The following is a 21,514-nucleotide window of genomic DNA, read 5'->3' as shown; positions in this document are numbered from 1 at the left end:
CAGGAGGGAACCACCTCAATTTGCATATTTGAAGGATAATTAAAAAATATATATAAAAAAAGGAGGTACATGAGTTCACTAGTTGGTCCTTGGTCGCGTTAGCATGGCTAGTGTAGTGTAAGGGGCATGGGCCTACAATGGCTTGTTAGTTGTATGTCGCCTGCCCTCCTGTGGATGTCGGTGTGCTACAATGTATTTTTTGGCCCTGGTTGGGTCCATGAATGTCTTCTGGGAGTAGTGATCTTCAGCACTGCTGGGTAGAGAATGCCAAACTTGGTGTCCAGACAGCGATGTAGGAGCCCCCTCACCACGTTGAAGGCTGACCTCTTCTTCATGACTGCCGCCATGTAGTCCAGGTAAAGTAGAATCTTCTGGCTGTTGTGTGTGACAGGAGCCGCTCGTGATGCCTTAAGGAGAATATCCTTCTCCTGAAAGTAGTGGAATTTGACTATGATGGGTCAGGGCGGCTCCCTATTCTTTGGTGCGGACTGTAAGCTTCTATGAGCACGGTCAAGGGTGGGGACGTATTCGAGGCCTAGAATTTCCAGTAGCAGTTTAGCTATGAACAGGATAGGCCGCAATCCGCCTATGGTCTCGAGTCCCTCTCTCACGCCGAAAATGTGACCGTTCCCTCGAGGTCCTCATCCTTGGAAGTAAGTTTGTGACTCGTGGCTGTAATTCTGACATTTTATGATGAAAAGGCCAAAAATGTCAGGAAAAATTGCTCAATTACTGAGTTGGGTTTGATTCCTAATTAAATGTTACAAAATGAGCGTGGTAGGGGAGGTGTTGGTGAAGAATTAATAGTAAATTGTTCGCCCTGGACACAAGCACCAAGAAAACACATCTTCGCATGTTGCTGCTTACCAGCTGCCCCTCAGCGGTAGAACTTTTTGAGGATCTGGGGACCCATGCCAAATCTTTTCAGTCTCCTGAGGGAGAATAGGCATTGTCATGTCCTCTAAACAACTGTCTTGGTGTGTTTGACCATGATAGTTTGTTGGTGATGTGGACACCAAGGAACTTGGTATTTCAACCCGCTCCACTACAGCCCCGTCGATGTGAATGGGGGCGTGCTCGACCCTCAATTTCCTGCAGTCCACACTCAAATATTTCATCTTGCTCACATTGAGGGAGAGGTTGTTGTCCTGGCACCACACTGCCAGGTCTCTGACCTCCTCCCTATACACTGTCTCATCGTTGTCGGTGATCAGGCCTACCACCGTTGTGTCGTCGGAAAAACGTAATGATGGTGTTGGAGTCGTGCTTGGCCATGCAGTCGTGAATGAACAGGGAGTACAGGAGGGGACTAAGCACACACCCCTGAGGGACCCCCCGTTGAGGATCAGTGTGGCAGCCCGCCAGGAAGTCCAGGATCCAGTTGCAGAGGGAGGTGTTTAATCCCAGGGTCCTTAGCTTAGTGATGAGCTTTGAGGGCACTTTGGTGTTGAACACTGAGCTGTAGACAATGAACAGCATTCTCATATAAGCGTTCCTTTAGTCCAGGTGTGAAAGGGCAGTGTGGAGTGCAATTGAGATTGCGTCATCTGTGGATCTGTTGGGGTGGTATGCAAATTGGAGTGGTTCTAGGGTTTCTGGTATAATGGTGTTGATGTGAGCCATGATCAGCCTTTCAAAGCACATCATGGCTACAGACGTGAGTGCTACGGGGTGGTAATCGTTTAGGCAGGTTACCTTGGCGTTCTTGGGCACAGGGATTATGGTGGCCCTGTGACCTTATGAATGTTGGCCTTATGAGCGTGTTTACACAGTCATCTGGAACAGCTAGTGCTCTCATGCATGCTTCAGTGTTGCTTGCATCGAAGCGAGCATAGAATACATTTTGCTTGTTTGGTAGGCTCCTGTCACTGGGCAGCTCGCGGCTGGTTTCCCTTTGTAGTCCATAATAGTTTGCAAGCCCTGCCACATCCGACGAGTGTCAGAGCCGGTGTAGTAGTATTCAATCTTAGCCCTGTATTGACGCTTTGCCTGTTTGATGTTTCATCTGAGGGCATAGTGGGATTGCTTATAAGTGTCCGGCTCATTGAAAGCTGCCGCTCTAACCTTCAGCTCTGTGCAGATGTTGCATGTAATCCTTGGCTTCTGGTTGGGATGTGTACATACGGTCAATGTGGGGACGAAGTCGTAGATGCACTTATTTATGAAGCTTGTGACTGATGTGGTATACTCTTCAATGCTATTGGATGAATCCCGGAACATATTCCAGTTTGTGCTCGCAAAACAGTCCCGTAGCTTAGCATCCGCATCATCCTACCACTTCTGTATTGAGCGAGTCACTTGTACTTCCTGCTTTAGTTTTGGCTTGTGAGCAGGAATCAGGAGAATATAATTATTGTCAGATTTGCCAAATGGAGGGCAAGGGAGAGCTTTGTACGCATCTCTGTGTGTAGATTAAGGTGGTCTAGAGTTTTTTTCCCGCTGGTAGAAATGAGGTAAAATGGATTTAAGTTTCCCAACATTAAAGTCCCAGCCGCTTCTGAATGAGCATTGTCTTATTTGCTAATGGCCTTATAGAGTTGGTTGAGTGATGTCTTATTGCCAGCATCGGTTTGTGGTGGTAAATGGACAGCTACGAAAATACTTGATTGGTAGACAGTGTGGTCTACAGATTATCATGAGGTTCTCTATATTAGAGATTGCGTACCAGTTGTTATTGACAAATATACACAGACCACCACCCCTCATCTTACCGGAAGTAGCTGTTCTGTCTTGCCGATGCACAGAAAATCCAGATCCATGTCATCATTCAGCCACGACTCAGTGAAACATAAGATATTACAGTTTTTAATGTCCCGATGGTAGGATAGTCTTGATTGGAGCTCATCCAGTTCATTCTCCAGTGATTGCAAGTTGGCCAATAGGAAGGATGGTAGAGGCGGGTTACGCACTTGCAAACAAATTTTCACAAGGCACTTGGATCTGCGGTCTCTGTATCTCCGTCCCCCTCTTCATGTGAATGACAGGGATGTGGGCCTGGTCCGGGAGCAGCATGTCGTGGAAATTCATGTATACTGAGAGAGACTTGGACAATTATTCAAATAATCATCTTTATTTCATATCGATTAATTATAGCAATAATGAAACTGTCGACCCCACACTCTTGAGTGTGTTGCCGAGAGCTTAACCTTTACAGAGGAATCCTGGTTCTTATATAGCTCACACTAAGAATGCTTAGTCATGGCTGGTTCCACCCCTCCCATGCAGATTGGGGGGTATCACAAGCCACTTTGGGTTCATTTGGTGGTTATCTGCACCTGGTGTTGTTTAAATCCAAATGACAGGATGATTAGGAACAATAAGTGGTTTTGTTCTACTCCTCCAGGCTCTGTCTATCTCGGTTACACCCACCACATCTTATCTATGGAATGCCAGTTGTAGGTAAATTATCAGCTCAAGCCCCAGAGGCCCAACTCAGTCCCACAGAAATAGATGATTCAATGAATTAGATGATTCATCAAAGCTATTCAATGCATAAACAGTATTATAACATAATCTTGTAATTTATCTACCATAAGCAGTAAATCCTTCACTTCAGACTCATTAAAGAAAAGATGAGTAATGGCTGTTCTGATATCCAGAAGCTCTTTTCGGTCGTAAGAGACGGTAGCAGAAACATTATGTGCAAAATAAGTTACAAAAAAAATAGAAAACCCCCCCACAAAATAGCACAATTGGTCAGTAGCCCATAAAACAGCAGCCATCCCCTCCGGCTTGATTATATTGATGGCTGTTGATAGCATGAATCTGTAACACTGTATTAGCAGGGGCTAATGTGGCCATTACATCTCTATTATGCTAGCTAACTCACGTATACAGCAATCAGACATACAAAAGTACATCACAGGAAGCCCCCAATATCTAACAGGTATCACACACACACACATATACATATTTATATATATATAAACAGTGGGGGAAAAAAGTATTTAGTCAGCCACCAATTGTGCAAGTTCTCCCACTTAAAAAGATGAGAGAGGCCTGTAATTTTCATCATAGGTACACTTCAACTATGACAGACAAAATGAGAAAAAAAAAATCCAGAAAATCACATTGTAGGATTTTTTATGAATTTATTTGCAAATTATGGTGGAAAATAAGTATTTGGTCAATAACAAAAGTTTATCTCAGTATTTGTTATATACCCTTTGTTGGCAATGACAGAGGTCAAACATTTTCTGTAAGTCTTCACAAGGTTTTCACACACTGTTGCTGGTATTTTGGCCCATTCCTCCATGCAGATCCCCTCTAGAGCAGTGATGTTTTGGAGCTGTCGCTGGGCAACACGGACTTTCAACTCCCTCCAAAGATTTTCTATGGGGTTGAGATCTGCAGACTGGTTAGGCCACTCCAGGATCTTGAAATGCTTCTTACGAAGCCACTCCTTCGTTGCCCGGGCGATGTGTTTGGGATCATTGTCATGCTGAAAGACCCAGTCACGTTTCATCTTCAATGCCCTTGCTGATGGTAGGCTTGGTTACTTTGGTCCCAGCTCTCTGCAGGTCATTCACTACTTATTTTCCACCATCATTTGCAAATAAATTCATTAAAAATCCTACAATGTGATTTTCTGGATTTTGTTTTCTCATTTTGTCTGTCATAGTTGAAGTGTACCTATGATGAGAAATTACAGGCCTCTCTCATCTTTTTAAGTGGGAGAACTTGCACAATTGGTGGCTGACTAAATACTTTTTTTGCCCCACTATATATATTTTGACACACCAACATCAGTAAATGTACATAGTGAACTCGGCACTCGGATTGTAACACATTGTAAATATGAAAAAATAATATAGTATTTCTAGCGGTTCTGGCGTTTCTGGCGGTTCTCATTATCTTCTTATCTCTGATTCTACTCTTTTCTCTGTATAAATGTACTCATAAATTAAGTGATTTTACTTCAATGCACCTAAACCACTTTCACATCAACTAAAGAGCCATATACCTTCCCTAACTCTGGTGTATTTCATTATTAGGCTATATTCTCTCGCTAAACTCGCTACTGCAGATTATTATTGGATATTGAGGTCTTTAAAAGATCTTGAACTGAAGATACAATTGATTTGAATTTGATGGTGTGAATGCTTGTGTGTGTTGCTAACGAATACATCCATTTTATATATAGTGGCAAGAAAAAGTAGGTGAACCCTTTGGAAATACCTGGATTTCTGCATAAATGTAACATAAAAGTTGATCTGATCTTCATCTAAGTCACAACAATAGACAAACACAGTGTGCTTAAACTAATAACACACACATTTTGGTATTTGTCTCGTCCATATTGAATACATAATTTAAACATTCACAGTGTAGGTTGGAAAAAGTATGTGAACCCCTAGGCTAATGACTTCTCCAAAAACTAATTGTAGTCAGGAGTCAACTAACCTGGAGTCGAGTCAATGAGACGAGATTGGAGATAATAATTTGAGCTGCCCTGCCCCATAAAAACACTCACAAAATTTGAGTTTGCTTTTCACAAGAAGCATTGCCTGATGTGAACCATGCCTCGAACAAAAGATGTCAGAAGCTGGAAAGGGTTGCAAAAGTATCTCTAAAAGTCAGTCCATAGTAAGACAAATTGTCTATAAATTGAGATATTTCAGCACTATTGCTACTCTTCCGAAGAGTGGCCGTCCTGCAAGACTGCAAGTACACAGCGCAGAATGCTCAATGAGGTTAAGAAGAATCCTAGAGTGTCAGCTAAAGACTTACATAAATCTCTGGAAGACGCTAACATCTCTGTTGACGAATCTAAAATACGTAAAACACTAAACAAGAATGGTGTTCATGGGAGGACACCATGGAAGAAGCCACTGCTGTCCCCCAAAAATATTTCTGCACGTCTGATGTTTTCAAAAGAGCACCTGGATATTCCACAGCGCTACTGGCAAAATATTCTGTGGACGGATTAAACTAAAGTTGTGTTGTTTGGAAGGAACGAACACACAACACTATGTGTGGAGATAAAAAGGCACAGCACACCAACATCAAAACCTCATCCCAACTGTAAAGTATGGTGGAGGGAGCATCATGGTTTGGGACTGCTATGCCGTCTCAGTGCCTAGACAGCTTGCTATCATCGACGGAAAAATGTATTCCCAAGTTTATCAAAGACATTTTGCAGTAGAAGGAGTCTGTCGGCAACAGGACAACTACCCAAAATACAAAAGTAAATCAACAACAGATTGGCTTGAACAGAAAAAAATATGCCTTCTGGAGTGGCCCAGTCAGTCCTGACCTCAACCTGAGTGGCCCAGTCAGTCCTGACCTCAACCTGAGTGGCCCAGTCAGCCCTGACCTCAACCTGAGTGGCCCAGTCAGCCCTGACCTCAACCTGAGTGGCCCAGTCAGTCCTGACCTCAACCTGAGTGGCCCAGTCAGCCCTGACCTCAACCTGAGTGGCCCAGTCAGTCCTGACCTCAACCTGAGTGGCCCAGTCAGCCCTGACCTCAACCTGAGTGGCCCAGTCAGCCCTGACCTCAACCTGAGTGGCCCAGTCAGTCCTGACCTCAACCTGAGTGGCCCAGTCAGTCCTGACCTCAACCTGAGTGGCCCAGTCAGTCCTGACCTCAACCCGATTGAGATGCTGTGGCATGACCTCAAGAGAGCGGTTCACTCCAGACATCCCAAGAATATTGTAAAACTGAAACAGTTTTGTAAAGAGGAATGGTCAAAAATTCCTTCTCACTGTTGTGCATGTCTGATCCACAACTACAGAAAACGTTTGGTTGAGGTTATTGCTGCCAAAGGAGGGTCAACCTGTTATTAAATCCAAGGGTTCACATCATTTTTCCAACCTGCACTGTGAACGTTTACATGGTGTGTTCAATAAAAACATCCACATTATAATTGTTTGTGTGTTATTAGTTTAAGCAGACTGTGTTTGTCTATTGCTGTGACTTTATGCAGAAATCCAGCTAATTCTAAAGGGTTCACATATCTTTTTGTGTATAACAAACCACTGCTAAACAATATTGTAAATTATGTTTGAAAGCTAAATACATTGACCCATCTGTAATCTGTTATTCTTCTCAGAATACATGCCTGTTTGCTCACCGCAGGTTGGTTGTGTTTTTTGCTTCTTGCTGCTCTGATTAACTGTCGAATTTGAGATGCAGGCTGATTTGTTGATAACGAAATGTAACTGATTCAAAGACCCCCAAATAACAAATACAAGTCTAACCTCACTAGCATCTCCAGTCTCCTTTTTTCTCATCACAATAATCCCCCATATTAAATGTATTAAACTTTAGGAATCCCCAATATTACATTTACACTATAGAGCACCTGTACTCTCTGCAAGGATCCAGGACTCTATGCTAAGGCTGACCCTGCATATTCCAGTACTATCTCTTTGTGAAAATAATAAATACACTTCCAGATATGAACTCATGGTGCACTCATTGCACTATACATAACTTTACATAATTTCAGAAAAGCTCATTGCTTACAGTCCCTGTAAACTGGGGGAAATGTGACAGGTGAGTTGTATTGTATTGATCTTTTGTGTTATCCAAGACATAGATCTAGGATGGGCAACTCCAGTCCTCGGGGGTCGGATTGATGTCACACTTTTGCCCCAACTAACACCTGACTCCAAAAATCAACTCATCATCATCTTCAATTTAGAATGCAATTAGTGTTTGCTATGGTGAAAAAGTGTTACACCACTATGGACCCCGAGGTCTGTAGTCTCCCATCTCTGATAGATAGTGTACTATTGTACTGTAATGCAATATAACTGTTTATAATGATTGTTGGTTAGTGAGAATCAAAGATTACACAGGATCTTCACACAACCTGCTCCTTGGGTTACTTTATATGGCTATCAGTCTAACCCATCAGTCTAAGAACTCACTGCAGTCGATCCTGACCGCGTCCAGAGTCAGCTTCCCTCCGAAAGACACCAAAGGGTTCATGAACGGACTCAGGGGGTTCTGCGGACAGGAGAAGAATCCCATCACATCCAGACCTTCCTCTTCCTTCTCCTCTCTGCCCTCTAGGACGTGTGTTGATATGTAATCTACAGTCATATCTGTTCCCTGGGAATCCTGTGTCTGGCCTGAGGAGCCTGACTCCTGGGAGAAGCTCTTGAGGTAGGAGCTCTGGAAGTAGGCTGTTGTTGACGGGTCTGTCGCAGGGATCTGTTGGGGCATGAAGAGGAGGTCTAAGGAGGGGTGAATAGCACCCTCTGGAGTTCCGGAGATGTCAGTGCGCTGTGCTGGTTTCCATGAGCTCCAACTGCCCTCGGGCAGCTCCTGGACCTCCACAGTGTCTGGCTCCTCTTCTTCACTGACACTAGACTCACTGAGGTAGAGGTGTAGGGTCAACTCACCCTGGGGGAAGACAGGAAGGGGTCAGACGAATGTATCACTGTGGATCCAAATGAAGTATTCAGACTGTGTTTGTTTGTGCGTGATTGCATGTGTGCACTCGGGCGTCTGCGTGAATGTACCTTCTCTTTGGCACACTCCTTTGCCCATTTGCTGTTGGCAGGATCAGGGACGATATCTGGCATGAGGCAGTGGACGAGTGTTGAGACTCTGAGGAGGAGAGAACATGGAAATGAACCACAGTGAGTCAGGAACAGAGCACACAGTTAATAACACGGTCAATCAATATTTCCATTTCCTTCGAGTATTGCTGTCTAGTGACTCCCCATTAGGACTAGAGGCTGTTCCTGTTCCTAATGTATTACCGTCGTCTTAGCGAGGAGACTTGGTACAGGCACAGCAGGACAAAGAACACCAGGAAGGAGGTGATCCCTACCAGGACCATGGTATAAAGCCAATTGTCTGAAAGCAAACCTACAGTGGTACACATAATAGGCACACAGTGTAAACATTATACAGTATAATAAACATAAGCATTCTGTATTTATTGTAACACTTCACATAACTGGAAAGATAGTACTGAGAGTATTTCAGCTAGATTATTCTGAGAAACAGATTATTTTCACTCTTTCTCTCGTTATACTCACTTTGAGGTTTGATGATGAAGGAGTGTCCGGCTCTGGGGCCCTGTCCTGAGGCAGTCGATGCGGTCATCCATAGACGGTAGTACTCAGGGGGAAGGTCCCTGATGGTGAAGGACCTCTCTGATGCTCTGCAGACTAGAACAAAACCACAGGTCATGAACACAGTATACACACACACACAATGCACTTTGTGTTTGATAGTTCTTCTCCATACCGTAGTTTCCAACGTCTTTTCCCTCTGAGTTTTTCACATAGATGGTGTAGTTGATGACACAGCCCCACCTGTGTTCCTGAGGGACCTCTGACCAGGAAACGGTCACTTTGTCCCCCTCCACCACCGGCTGATGGACAGACGGACCCGCGGAAGGTACTACAGGACACAGTCACACCACAAATAGGAATCGAACTCGGGCACTGTTCCATTGTTGTGAAACCTTCGGAAAAATGGTGATCTCCTGTTTCCTTACCTAATTCCAAGGTGTAGAAGTCTTCAAACTGGGCCCTGCCCACTGCCTGCTCATACAGAGCATAAACTGCTCCCTCATAGCACTCAAACGGCTTAATGTTATCTACACACAAGAGAGACAGTGGGTGGGGTGGAGATCGAGAGAGAGGGAATGAGATCAAGAGGAGGGATCAACTGGCTGTGTCATCACTCAGGGATCCAATAAGATCTAATGCAATGCTAAGCTGGCCATCCATCCGCTACACGTACCTCTAATGACAGTATGGGTTTCATTAGGACCCAGTCTCTTCCACCTGAGCTTCTCCACCTGTCTGCCAACAGGGAACCATTCCAGCAGGTAGCCACTTACTGCCCCATCCCCTGTCCCACTGGCTGCTACTGCAGTTACAGGCCTCCGCCAGGAGATGGTGATGCTGTGGTTACTGTGATTTGTACACATCACATTCTGAGGGGGCTGGGCTGTGAAGGGAGAGTGTATGACACTGTCAGTGGAGCAGTCACCCTTCCCTGTCAACTACGGTCAATTGGATGTTACATTTATGTCTATGTGATTTTTAAATGTTAATTGTCTTTTAATTTAAAGAAGCCAAGAAGTGGAACAAATTCTTGCATTTATAGTTTTCACTTTTCTGAAGAGTCTGAATCTTGAATAGGAAGATGGAGGAAAAGGGGGGAAAACGGGGAGGAAATGGAGATGCCTTACCTGCTCTGAGGGGAATGGTGACACGGGCAGGGGGTGAGGAACCTCTGGAGTTCAGGGCGTAGACAGTGACATCACAGCGAGAGCAGGACAGGCCTGAAATATGATTAATGGAGGTGTTGCTCTCAGATTTCCCTGCCAGGGCGTCGTGAACTATCACCTTGTAACCCCTGATCTTCCCTCTGGCCTCTGTGTGACTCAGCCTCTGCAATCAGATTCAGAACCACATATAAAACACAGGCCCACTCCATGGGCAGCAATCACAAATGATGCTGTGATAGGATTGGCTATCAGTGTTTTCATCGCACTTCTGTTTCCCAGCATAGAATCCTAAAGCAAGGGAGAATCTCAATTGGAGGAGAAGGTCAAAGGAGAGAGACCTCTGGCTTTCTCATTCAATGGGTTTCAAGAACGAGGCAACGTGAGAAGAGTATGCAATTGAGATTCTACCCTAGAGTCTGACTGTTTCTATATCAACATGCCCCTACCCTTGTGTTAGCTTAACATTTAATTCAACTTTATTGTATTGCCCAGGAGCAGCTAAGAAGGCATGCTATCCCTGCAGCATCTCTGCTGGGAGATGAGAGGTGTGTAAGGGATCTATCATTTCTTTTAAACTGCTCTTCTTTTCTGTTTCTTGTAAACTGAAACTGTCACGTGTCTGGCCCAGGTTTCAGTCTCACACATCATTGGGGAGGGAGCCTCTCACACCTATGGGGTGAGGTTAGGGGGGGGGAGGAGAATGTCACCTCTCAGAAGTGGTCTGAGTTTGCCCTTTACCTAATGCGGCTAAGAAAACTTTACACACCCACATGAAAAAAGGCTATAGTTTAGGACAGAAACAAGAAGAAAGTAACATTTGATGTCCTAATTACTCAGGTAGAACTAGAGACACCATATTTTATGACAAACAACATATACACTGAGTGTACAAAACACTAAGAACACCTTCCTAATATTGAGTTGCATCCCCCCGCCTTTTGCCCTCAGAAACAGCCTCAATTCGTCAGGGTATGGACTCTACAAGGTGTCGAAAGCGTTCCACAGGGATGCTGGCCCATGTTGACTGTCCTTTTGGCGATGGACAATTTTTGATACACATGGGAAACTGTTGAGCGTGAAAAACCCAGCAGGGTTGCAGTTCTTAACACAAACCGATGCACCTGACACTACTTCGTTGAAAAGCACTTAAATCTTTTGTCTTCTTGCCCATTCAACATTCTGAATGGCACACATACACAATCCATGTCTCAATTGTCTCAAGCCTTAAAAATCCTTAATGCACCTGTCTCCTCCCCTTCATCTACACTGATTGAAGTGGATCTAACAGGTGGCATCAATAAGGGATCATAGCTTTCACCTGGATTCACCTGGTCAGTCTATGTCATGGAAAGAGCGAGTGTTCATAATGTTTTGTACACTCAGTGTATATGTACAACAACAAAAAACACAACAGTAAATACTAGTGATGGGAAACCAAGGCTTTCTGAAGAATTTGGGGATTTCAGCAATTCATTACTTAGAACTTTTAACACAATGCACATTAGTGACATTTGTTGATTAGCAATATAAAGCAGCGAGGGTGTCCATATGGAAGTTTTTCCCACAATATTCATAAAATCTCATTGACCCAGATTTTCATTGCGGGTGTTAATAGCCTACTAGCTATAATTTACCATTACAAGTTGCTGTCAAAAACTGAAATGATCGCATTATTTAGGATGCTTAAGACATACGCTTATACCATACTAAATAAAACATATTGTTTGAACAATAATGTGTAGAGTGTGGTGTCATATAAAAACAATTCTCTAAATAAGAAGCCTTCACCAGGACTCGACCCCATTCCTTGTTTTATGGTCCCCGACTCTACCTGCTTATTTACCATTCAGGTGACACAGCATCACAAAATCCTGTACATTATAAGTATGGTTTCCAATAGAGGTTGGGGTTTGAAAGCAACTTGGAATCGAAGAAAGCACCGTCACGTAATCTGTGGGATCTCTCATTTTGCAAACCACGGTTTGAAAAACCATGTGATCAAACGAAGCTTCGGGCGTCATTGATCAAGCGATAATGATACTTTGAAATGAGCATCGGTACAATATATTGGATCAGTAGTGCTTTGAAAACTGCATTGGAGCATTGGAGTACCGGTATCAATGTCCCATCCTAAATACTACAGAACAGTCATGTCCACAAAAACACCACCGTGAATACTACAGTATACTAAAGTCTTTTTTTCCCATGTGGGAGAGAGAGAGAGAGTCTGACAATATTAAGACATCTCTTTGAATGCTCACCTTCCAGTATAAAGTGATGGAGTTGGGAGAGTTGGAGGTTGTGTACCACACATCCAGAGCCTTGGCAGGTGCTGTAAAAGAGCACAGGATATACAAACCGTTTATTCATTGCAACAGTTAGCTGTGGCTGACCCCGTGTTCTCCCAAAAAGGATGTATACTCCCAAAACGTTTTCTGTGTATTTGTGTGATGTCTGGGGGTTTGGCATCAATAAAGTCCTATTCTATCCATTAAGTACATAGCTTGTATGTACAAGGTCATTGTGATAGCCATCAGCCATCAGCCATCAGCCTTCAGCCTATTTTGTGTTTTGATAACCATCTGACAACCTTCATTATGTTTTTCTAAGAACAAGGATGTGTCTCAGACATGACTAATATTTCCTGGAAACATTTTTTTTTTTTTTTTTTTGCGTCAAATAATACCCTGCCACCCAAAGTGACATACAGCTCCAGACGGATGTGATCTGCATCCTGTAAGTCAGCAGACAGGACAAACACAGCATCATCAAGTAGAATTCAGATGTGCCACTAAAAGGTTTCTCTGGCATGAGGTGTTTATCTGGGTTAAGGCAAATTCTTGCAATTCCAAAAGAGGTGATGGCATCTCCCAGAAATTATGACAAAAACGAGGTGTCCACCTCCAAAAAGCAAACAATGTCTCATGTATTTCTCTCATGTATCTCATGTATTTCACCGGAATAATGTCATCAAGATTAGTGGGTAGCTGCTCATCCTCATAATTACAAAATGGGGAGTTCAGAGTTGAATGTTTCACCGTCCTATATGATACATGTTGACCTGTCATGTCTAACCTTGTTAAGTTTCAAAATGTGTGTCGTTGTTCAATGTTTTTCCATACCGTTCCATATCTTACTTTTTCTTCAATGAAAAATAAACTCCTCCCTTGATGATCAGGAAGTGAGAGAGGGGGAATTTTGGTTGCGGCGTGCACACACACGCACACACACACACACACACACACACACACACACACACACACACACACACACACACACACACACACACACACACACACACACACACACACACACACACACACACACACACACACACACACACACACACACACACACACACACACACACACGCATAGCAGTGGGCCATGTGGCTTACAGATGAGATGAGTGATGACAGAGAAGGCAGGTGAGGTTATAGTGAGGCTACCACACTGTGACTATCTCTCCTACAGGGTGATGGTGTGGTTGATAGTGCTCAGAGGTGCAGAGACACTCTCAAAGACACTCTCAAAGACTGTCTCAATACTCCCGAGGGACATCATTTTCTCATCTTCTACTTCTACATAAGTACTGGTTGTTAAAACAACACATGAAATGAAGAACAGTGTTGTTTCACTGTAAATTAATGAAGTAATTTCACTGAATGAAGGAAGTGTTACCATATTTTGCCAGATGATAAATTATCTAGTACAGGTCAATTCTAAATGTGTGATACCAACCATTATACGATATGATCCTGCTTAGTATTGGCCATGAGGAGACTTCGCTGTTCCTCTCAGTATGATGATGTTATGAGGTGTTTCCAGAAACACCTGAAATCTGCTGGCCTGGGATAAGATTAAACCTGAGATACACTTTTCACAATGCTCTATGTGAGTGTAGGTGTATGTGTAGGTATGGAGAGGGACAAGCTTATCTGACAACATCTCTGTGATACAACTCAGCGTAATACAAATCATACTCTGCACACAACTGCACAATAACTTAGTCACAACCAACCAGTACAGTATGCCAAAGGGCATCATTAATAAAGTGACACATGTCAACTGAATCTGTTACTGATAGAGATGTATGATAAAACAACAGTTACCAGGCGTATGTAACTGTACATCCCTGGTTCTGCTATAGATGCGTTATCTGAGAATGTCACGAAAACGATCCGCACACTTCAGTGGGACAGAAGGATGTGTGTTGTTGTGATTCTGGATGACCGTATAGCTAGCAACAATGACAAGAAACTGCCATGTGGGGAATCTTAAGTGGCTCGTTTGTTAGTTTTATCTTGTTCTGGATACCACGGATACCATGGATACCATGTCTTGTCACGTCTATGCTAATATTGCTCAAATGCTCTATGTATCTAGCCAGCAACTGTAACAATGTACACTGAACAAACATATGCACACAGCATGTAAAATGTTGGTCCCATGTTTCATGAGCTGCAATAAAAGATCCCAGAAATGTTCCATATGCACAAAAAGCGTACTGCTAAAAAATTAATTGCACAAATTTGTTTATATCCCTGTTAGTGAGCATTTCTCCTTTGCCAAGATAATCCATCCACTTTACAGGTGTGGCATACCAAGAAGCTGATTAAACAACATGAGCATTACACAGGTTCACCTTGTGCTGGGGACAATAAAAGGCCACTCCAAAGTGTTTAGTTTTGTCACACAGCACAATGGCACAGATGTCTCAAGTTTGGAGATAATTTCATGTTAATTTCACTACCATAAGCCACCTCCAAAATCGTTTTAGAGATTTTGGCAGTAATTCCAACCGGCCTCACAACCGCAGACCACGTGTAACTAGGCCAGGACGTCCACATCCAGCTTCTTCCCCTGCGGGATTGTCTGACACCAGCCACTTGGACAGCTGATGAAACTGAGAAGTATTTATTTATGTAATAAGGCCCTTTTGTGGGGGAAAACTCATTCTGATTGGCTGGGCCTGGCTCCAAAGTAGGTGGGCCTATGCCCTCCCAGGCCCACCCATGGCTGTGCCCCTGCCCAGTCATATAGAATCCATAGATTAGAGCCTAATAAATGTATTTCAATTGACTGATTTCCTTATATGAACTGTAGCTCAGTAAAATTGTTGAAATTGTTGCATGTTGCATTTATATTTTTGTTCAGTGTATTTTGTTAGACAACAAGTGCATATTGTGAAACTTTATTCATGCTTTCAATAAACATTGGAGACGAAGTATAGTTAACATGTTGTCAACAATCTAAACCAACCCTGTCTGTTTTGCCCAATAGTTGCGCACATTCAGCTTTGTTGTTAAACACCCAACCTGTCTATAAAGACCATCTTCTGGGCCAACAAATCACCCACACAGTGCAGTATTTGTGTTCTTACCCTCCTCCTGTGTCCAGTTAGAGACGGGTTGGCTCCAGTCACTCCAGATGCCTCTCCTATGACTCAGTCTGACCCTGGCCTGGAACTCATACTTCGTGTAGGGCTGCAGAGACACAATGGACTGGTTCCACACTGAACCTGCCTGTGAGGCACAGCAGTCAGAACACAGTATTACTTTTATAAGACATGTATCACACATTTATTAAACAATTATTACACATTCATTACACAATCATAAGACTTGCATGTGGGGGGCTGCCAAGGCAGACAAGGCATGAGAGGACTACTAAAAAGTGAAGACGTGTAGATGCTTGACTGGCTTTGGCAGTCTAGCATCTCAGAACAGCAGGAGGCAGGGATCTGCAAACCCCAGTCAAATCTGCCTCGGCTTCTGACTCAGCCGAGAGGTCTTGTGATTTAAGCACAAATCTTACATGTGAGGGTGTGTCTTGCAACGGTTCTGCAACTCAACATCTAGCAAAGCAGCATTGGATTGTATGTATATAATGGTCAATACCCAGTCAGTTCCCTATATGGCAGGTGATGTTTACAGTGTGTGGGTGACTGGGTGACAGTGGTTCTTACGGTGTGTGGGTGACTGTGTGACAGTGGTTCTTACGGTGTGTGTGTGTAATATCCATGGTCCTGGTCCCTGGGCGGTTCTCTGCTGGACCTCCAGGAGCTGAGCTCCCTGAGCCCCCTCCACCCTGACATTACAGCCCAGCGACCAGCACTCTACCTGGGACACAGCAGGGGGCAAGGGCTGCACTATATATAGAGAGAAAGAAAGAGACAGAGAGAGAGAGAGAGAGAGAGAGAGAGAGAGGGAGAGGGAGAGAGAGAGAGAGAGAGAGAGCAGTCAATATGGACAGGGATACACATAGGACAGTTAGTACGGACTGAGAGAGTACAGTAGTGGATGCTTGTGGTTAGAGTGTAGAGAGCACCAGTGATATATCACCAGTGATATTACTCACCCAAACCTGACAAACATCTAGTACTCATCTAGAATGCATCATAACTGCTACACTGGTCATTTCTAAAACAAACGTTAGGTGGATAACATAGCCTAGTAGTCAAATGACCAAAGCGCCCTCTAGTGGCCTCGTGGTGGAATGTTATTCATATTTTTCATAATTAATAAACGTTCTTCTTTTTTTAAAGACAAAACTTCAGTGTTTGTATGTCGAACGGTTCTGTTATGTTTCAGTCTTCTTTATATTAAGTGTAATGGGATGCAAAAAAAATAAAAAAATAAAGCAATGATTGCTAAATGCATAGATAGATACAGTTGAAGTCGGAAGTTTACATACACTTAGGTTGGAGTCATTAAAACTAGTTTTTCAAGCATTCCACAAATTTCTTGTTAACAAACTATAGTTTTAGCAAGTCGGTTAGGACATCTACTTTGTGCATGACACAAGTAATTTTTCCAACAATTGTTTACAGACAGATTATTTCACTTAAAATTCACTGTATCACAATTCCAGTGGGTCAGAAGTTGTCATGGCTTTAGAAGCTTCTGATTGGCTAATTGACATCATTTGAGTCAATTGGAGGGGTACCTGTAGATGTATTTCAAGGCCTACCTTCAAACTCAGTGCCTCTTTGCTTGTCATCATGGGAAAATCAAAAGAAATCAGCCAAAAATTGTAGACCTCCATAGGTCTGGTTCATCCTTGGGAGCAATTTCCAAACGCTTGAAGGTACCACGTTCATCTGTACAAACAATAGTACGCAATTATAAACACCATGGGACCACACAGCCGTCATACCGCTCAGGAAGGAGATGCGTTCTTTCTCATAGAGATGAACGTACTATGGTGCGAAAAGTGCAAATCAATCCCAGAACAACAGCAAAGGACCTTGTGAAGATACTGGAGGAAACAGGTACAAAAGTATCTATATCCACAGTAAAACGAGTCCTATATCGACATAACCTGAAAGGCCACTCAGCAAGGAAGAAGACACTACTACAAAACCGCCATAAAATAGCCAGACTACGGTTTGCAACTGCACATGGGGACAAAGATCATATTTTTTGGAGAAATGTCCTCTGGTCTGATGAAACAAAAATAGAACTGTTTGGCCATGATGACCATCGTTATGTTTGGAGGAAAAAGGGGAGGCTTGCAAGCTGAAGAATACCATCCCAACCGTGAAGCACGGGGGTGGCAGCATCATGTTGTGGCGGTGCTTTGCTGCAGGAGGGACTGGTGCACTTCACAAAATAGATGGCATCATGAGGAGAGAAAATTATGTGGATATATTGAAGCAACATCTCAAGACAGTTAAAGCTTGGTCGCAAATGGGTCATCCAAATGGACAATGACCCCAAGCATACTTCCAAAGTTGTGGCAAAATGGCTTATGGAAAACAAAGTAAAGGTATTAGAGTGGCCATCACAAAGCCCTGACCTCAATCCCATAGAAGATTTGTGGGCAGAACTGAAAAAGTGTGTGCGAGCAAGGAGGCCTACAAACCTGACTCAGTTACACCAGCTCTGTCAGGTGGAATGGACCAAAATTCACCCAACTTATTTTGGTAAGCTTGTGGAAGGCTGTCCGAAATGTTTGACCCAAGGTAAACAATTTAAAGGCAATGCTACCAAATGCTAATTGAGTGTATGAAAACTTCTGACCCACTGGGAATGTGATGAAAGAAACAAAAGCTGAAATAAATCATTCTCTCTACTATTATTCTGACATTTCACATTCTTAAAATAAAGTGGTGATCCTAACTGACCTAAGACAGGGAATTTTTTACAAGGATTAAATGTCAGGAATTGTGAAAAACTGAGTTTAAATGTATTTGGCTAAGGTGTATGTAAACTTCCGACTTCAACTGTAGGTGCACATTTCCTCATATAGGTGCAGAATGATCAAAATTGCATAATCAGTGTTATATTCTTTTTAGTTTTTTGCAGCTGCCATACCAATGTGGTCGAGTGTGAAGTTGAGGGTGGTGGACACAGCAGAACCTAGCTTGTTGGAGGAGCTGGCCCATACGGAGTATTCAGTCTGGACAGAACCAGCCACAGGGAAATTAGCTGAGACTAGACCAGGATCAGACCTGGAACCAGAACCAGGGTAGGATACAGATCCTGCTGTGCTGTTACCAAACACAGCTCTCACCCTGAAACACATGAAACACATACAAGTAATCCACAACTTACTATACAGTACACCTCATCCATACCAACTGGCTTTTCTATCTCATGCATTTTCCTTTTCTCTCTTTTCTCTTTTTCTTTAATTCTCCGTATTTAAGTCTGTATGGTGAAAAAACTATACTGAGCAAAACATAACAGTGACAAGTCTGTTTTTACTTAAACGTGTCGTTGTCTTGCCATAGAAACCATATTGGGTTGTTGGTAGCAGAAGTATGCTTGACCACCAAGGCTGCTGTGCTCCAACATGTGAGAGAGACCACCAACCCTGCGATTCCTCAGCTCCTTATTAAAGCTATGATGTGGCGCATGGCATAGTACTGTCTGTCCCTTTCTCTTTCTCTTCCAAACTCACCAGAGCTCTGAAGTGGTTGTCAGGTGAGTTTCCCTTCCTCTCCTCCATGTACACATCACCTCTCCAAATGGACCTTTCTGGACACAGGTTACATTTTCTGGCAGGTCAGGTGTGTCTGCAAGGTAACCATGACAATACATCAACAACACAAATGGACGTGTTCTGGTACAAAGTGTTTTTCTCATTGTGCTTTGGACCAGTAACCGGCATGTGATGGTATTGTTCCTTTAAAGACCACTGACATGAGTTAAATGTGTATCATTTAAACTTGCACCTCTGACACAACTGTTAGAAGTGCTGACACTGACATGGGTTGAACTAGTTAGTAGTCAGACTAGATGGTCCAAGAGGTATAGAGCAGACTTTATAATGCAACTTCTCCACCACATGTTGTACTTAAAGACTACTTGATGAAAAGATGTCACACTGCATATCTGACTGGCTAATTCAGGGAGCGGTGTTCTCCTTCATGAGTGTCAAAAGGCACAAGTTGTTTTTCTCCATCTGTCCCATTCAGTTTGGTTTCACACCCCCAGCCCTATAGTTATTCTTGTCACTGTTGACACCTTGTTTTGTATTGCAGAGTGCTCTGGTATTGCAGAGTGCTCTGGTATTGCAGAGTGCTCTGGTATTGCAGAGTGCTCTGGTATTGCAGAGTGCTCTGGTATTGCAGAGTGCTCTGGTATTGCAGAGTGCTCTGGTATTGCAGAGTGCTCTGGTATTGCAGAGTGCTCTGGTATTGCAGAGTGCTCTGGTATTGCAGAGTATATACTGTTCCATACTTACATCCAGTATCAATATCGAGTCCACAAGGCTCAGGTTCTCCTTCACACAGGCAGGTGTACGTTGTGTTTTTACTTATGTTTGTCACGTTGAGGAATATAGTTGTAGAGTTGTAGGGCTGTATTTTCTGTATTTTCTTCTTGTCGGTGTGCATTGATTTGGAAGCTCTGCAGCTGGCCTGATAGGTACAGAACACCTGGAAGCTGGAGCCTAGAAGGACCAGGTCCCCAATGCTGGATGATGCAGTACATGGCTTATCAGCTGGAGGCACAACAAAACGACAAAGAAAACTCTTGCTATCTCACTGGGGAATGACAGAGGAGTAAACTGGAAGTTAAAAATACTTGCTTTAGCAGCATTGTCATAGAAGCGGAACAGAAAACACAACAGAACAAGGGTCCCCAGCACTGGTTCTGGTAAGCTACAGGGTGTGCAGGCTTTTGTTCTAGCCCTGCAATAACACACCATATATATTATATATTTGTAGAATCAGGTGTGTTTGTGCTGGGCTGGAATAAAAGCCTGCGCTCAATACAGTCTGTCCTGAGGTTTGGTGACTATTGGCACACAGAGAAATGAGACAGCAAGAGGAAATCAACTCATACTATTAAAGACATATTCAGAGGGTGTTTATTAAACGATCTAGCATAATCCTACAGCATATGAGAACAGTTCAAGGCAAATGCAGACTTGCAGAGTACACAGTCTGTGGATAGGGAGAATGTCTTGGACATTTTATGAATCTATCTTGTACAAATGCTTTGAAGTATCACTAAGGAAGAATATCAAGTGTTCTTGACATAATTCTTATTACGTAGGTAGCCTACATGATTGGTGAATAGACCACTTACCTCTACTAGACCATATGGCACACAGCAAAGTGATGCCAATGAGGATAGACCACCAACCGTGGGGTGAATAGGCCATTGGACCTCTGGCTTGTTCACTACCAGTGGTGAGCTGCATTCCATTTGTGTCTCATTGCTGAAGGTCCATGGGGTCTTTCAGTATCACTACGGAAATAAACATGTATAATATACAAGTCATTTAATGTATCCCCATGAGAATGTCACTCTATTTCTTATTTATTAAATACACCATCGATTTGACAACAATATTAGTTTATTTTTTGAAGAAAAGAAAAAGGAAATGACTACACATCTTCCCATGTCGAACATTGCTCAATGTTCACTATGACACCATAACAGATTATTGATTGAGATTATTCTGATAACTCAAATGGTTGATCCTGTACTACAATAATCAACTGCGGCAATTGAGTCAAATAGACCATGTGAATGTAGGCTGTATACAAACAGAAAGCACCACTCACCCAGCTCTGACATCATACAGTTGATAAGTCCCTACCAAACAGCATTCGTTAATTATACACAACGTATGTTTTTACTTACACTCATTTGATATTTTTCCTCTACATTTCTGAATATCTTCTTAGTCCATTGCAGTGTGTGTCAGTGGTTTGGCTGAAAGCGTGCGAGCCTGTTTTGGTTGAGATGTGTGTCAGTTGACATTTGACAAGACCAACCCTCATCTCAGTTCCTCTGCTATGTCCTCTGCGGGTTCAACAGAGCACGACAAGTAGCCTACACATCTGAGCCAAA

The 21,514-nt window shown here is 43.1% G+C and overlaps 1 protein-coding gene across 1 annotated transcript; it reads right to left on the bottom strand.

The window, feature by feature from the left end:
• Nucleotides 1–6,567: 6,567 nt before the first annotated feature.
• Nucleotides 6,568–21,463, bottom strand: il12rb2 (interleukin 12 receptor, beta 2a). Its single transcript, XM_046301552.1, has 16 exons — nucleotides 21,305–21,463; nucleotides 20,744–20,905; nucleotides 19,896–20,153; nucleotides 19,110–19,224; nucleotides 18,521–18,720; nucleotides 16,205–16,353; nucleotides 15,586–15,727; nucleotides 12,465–12,535; nucleotides 10,165–10,366; nucleotides 9,711–9,920; nucleotides 9,463–9,564; nucleotides 9,210–9,365; nucleotides 8,999–9,130; nucleotides 8,717–8,825; nucleotides 8,474–8,561; nucleotides 6,568–8,354 (listed from the first exon to the last, which is right to left on the bottom strand). Exons 2-16 carry the CDS (start codon nucleotides 20,856–20,858, stop codon nucleotides 7,860–7,862), a joined length of 2,544 nt encoding a protein of 847 aa, XP_046157508.1. The 5' UTR covers nucleotides 20,859–20,905; nucleotides 21,305–21,463; the 3' UTR covers nucleotides 6,568–7,859.
• Between the last annotated feature and the right edge of the window lie 51 nt (nucleotides 21,464–21,514).

This window comes from Oncorhynchus gorbuscha, linkage group LG15, assembly GCF_021184085.1.
Source record: "Oncorhynchus gorbuscha isolate QuinsamMale2020 ecotype Even-year linkage group LG15, OgorEven_v1.0, whole genome shotgun sequence".
Taxonomy (NCBI): domain Eukaryota; kingdom Metazoa; phylum Chordata; class Actinopteri; order Salmoniformes; family Salmonidae; genus Oncorhynchus; species Oncorhynchus gorbuscha.
Note: the sequence above shows the minus strand (reverse complement) of the source record. Positions and strands in the feature narration are given on the sequence as shown.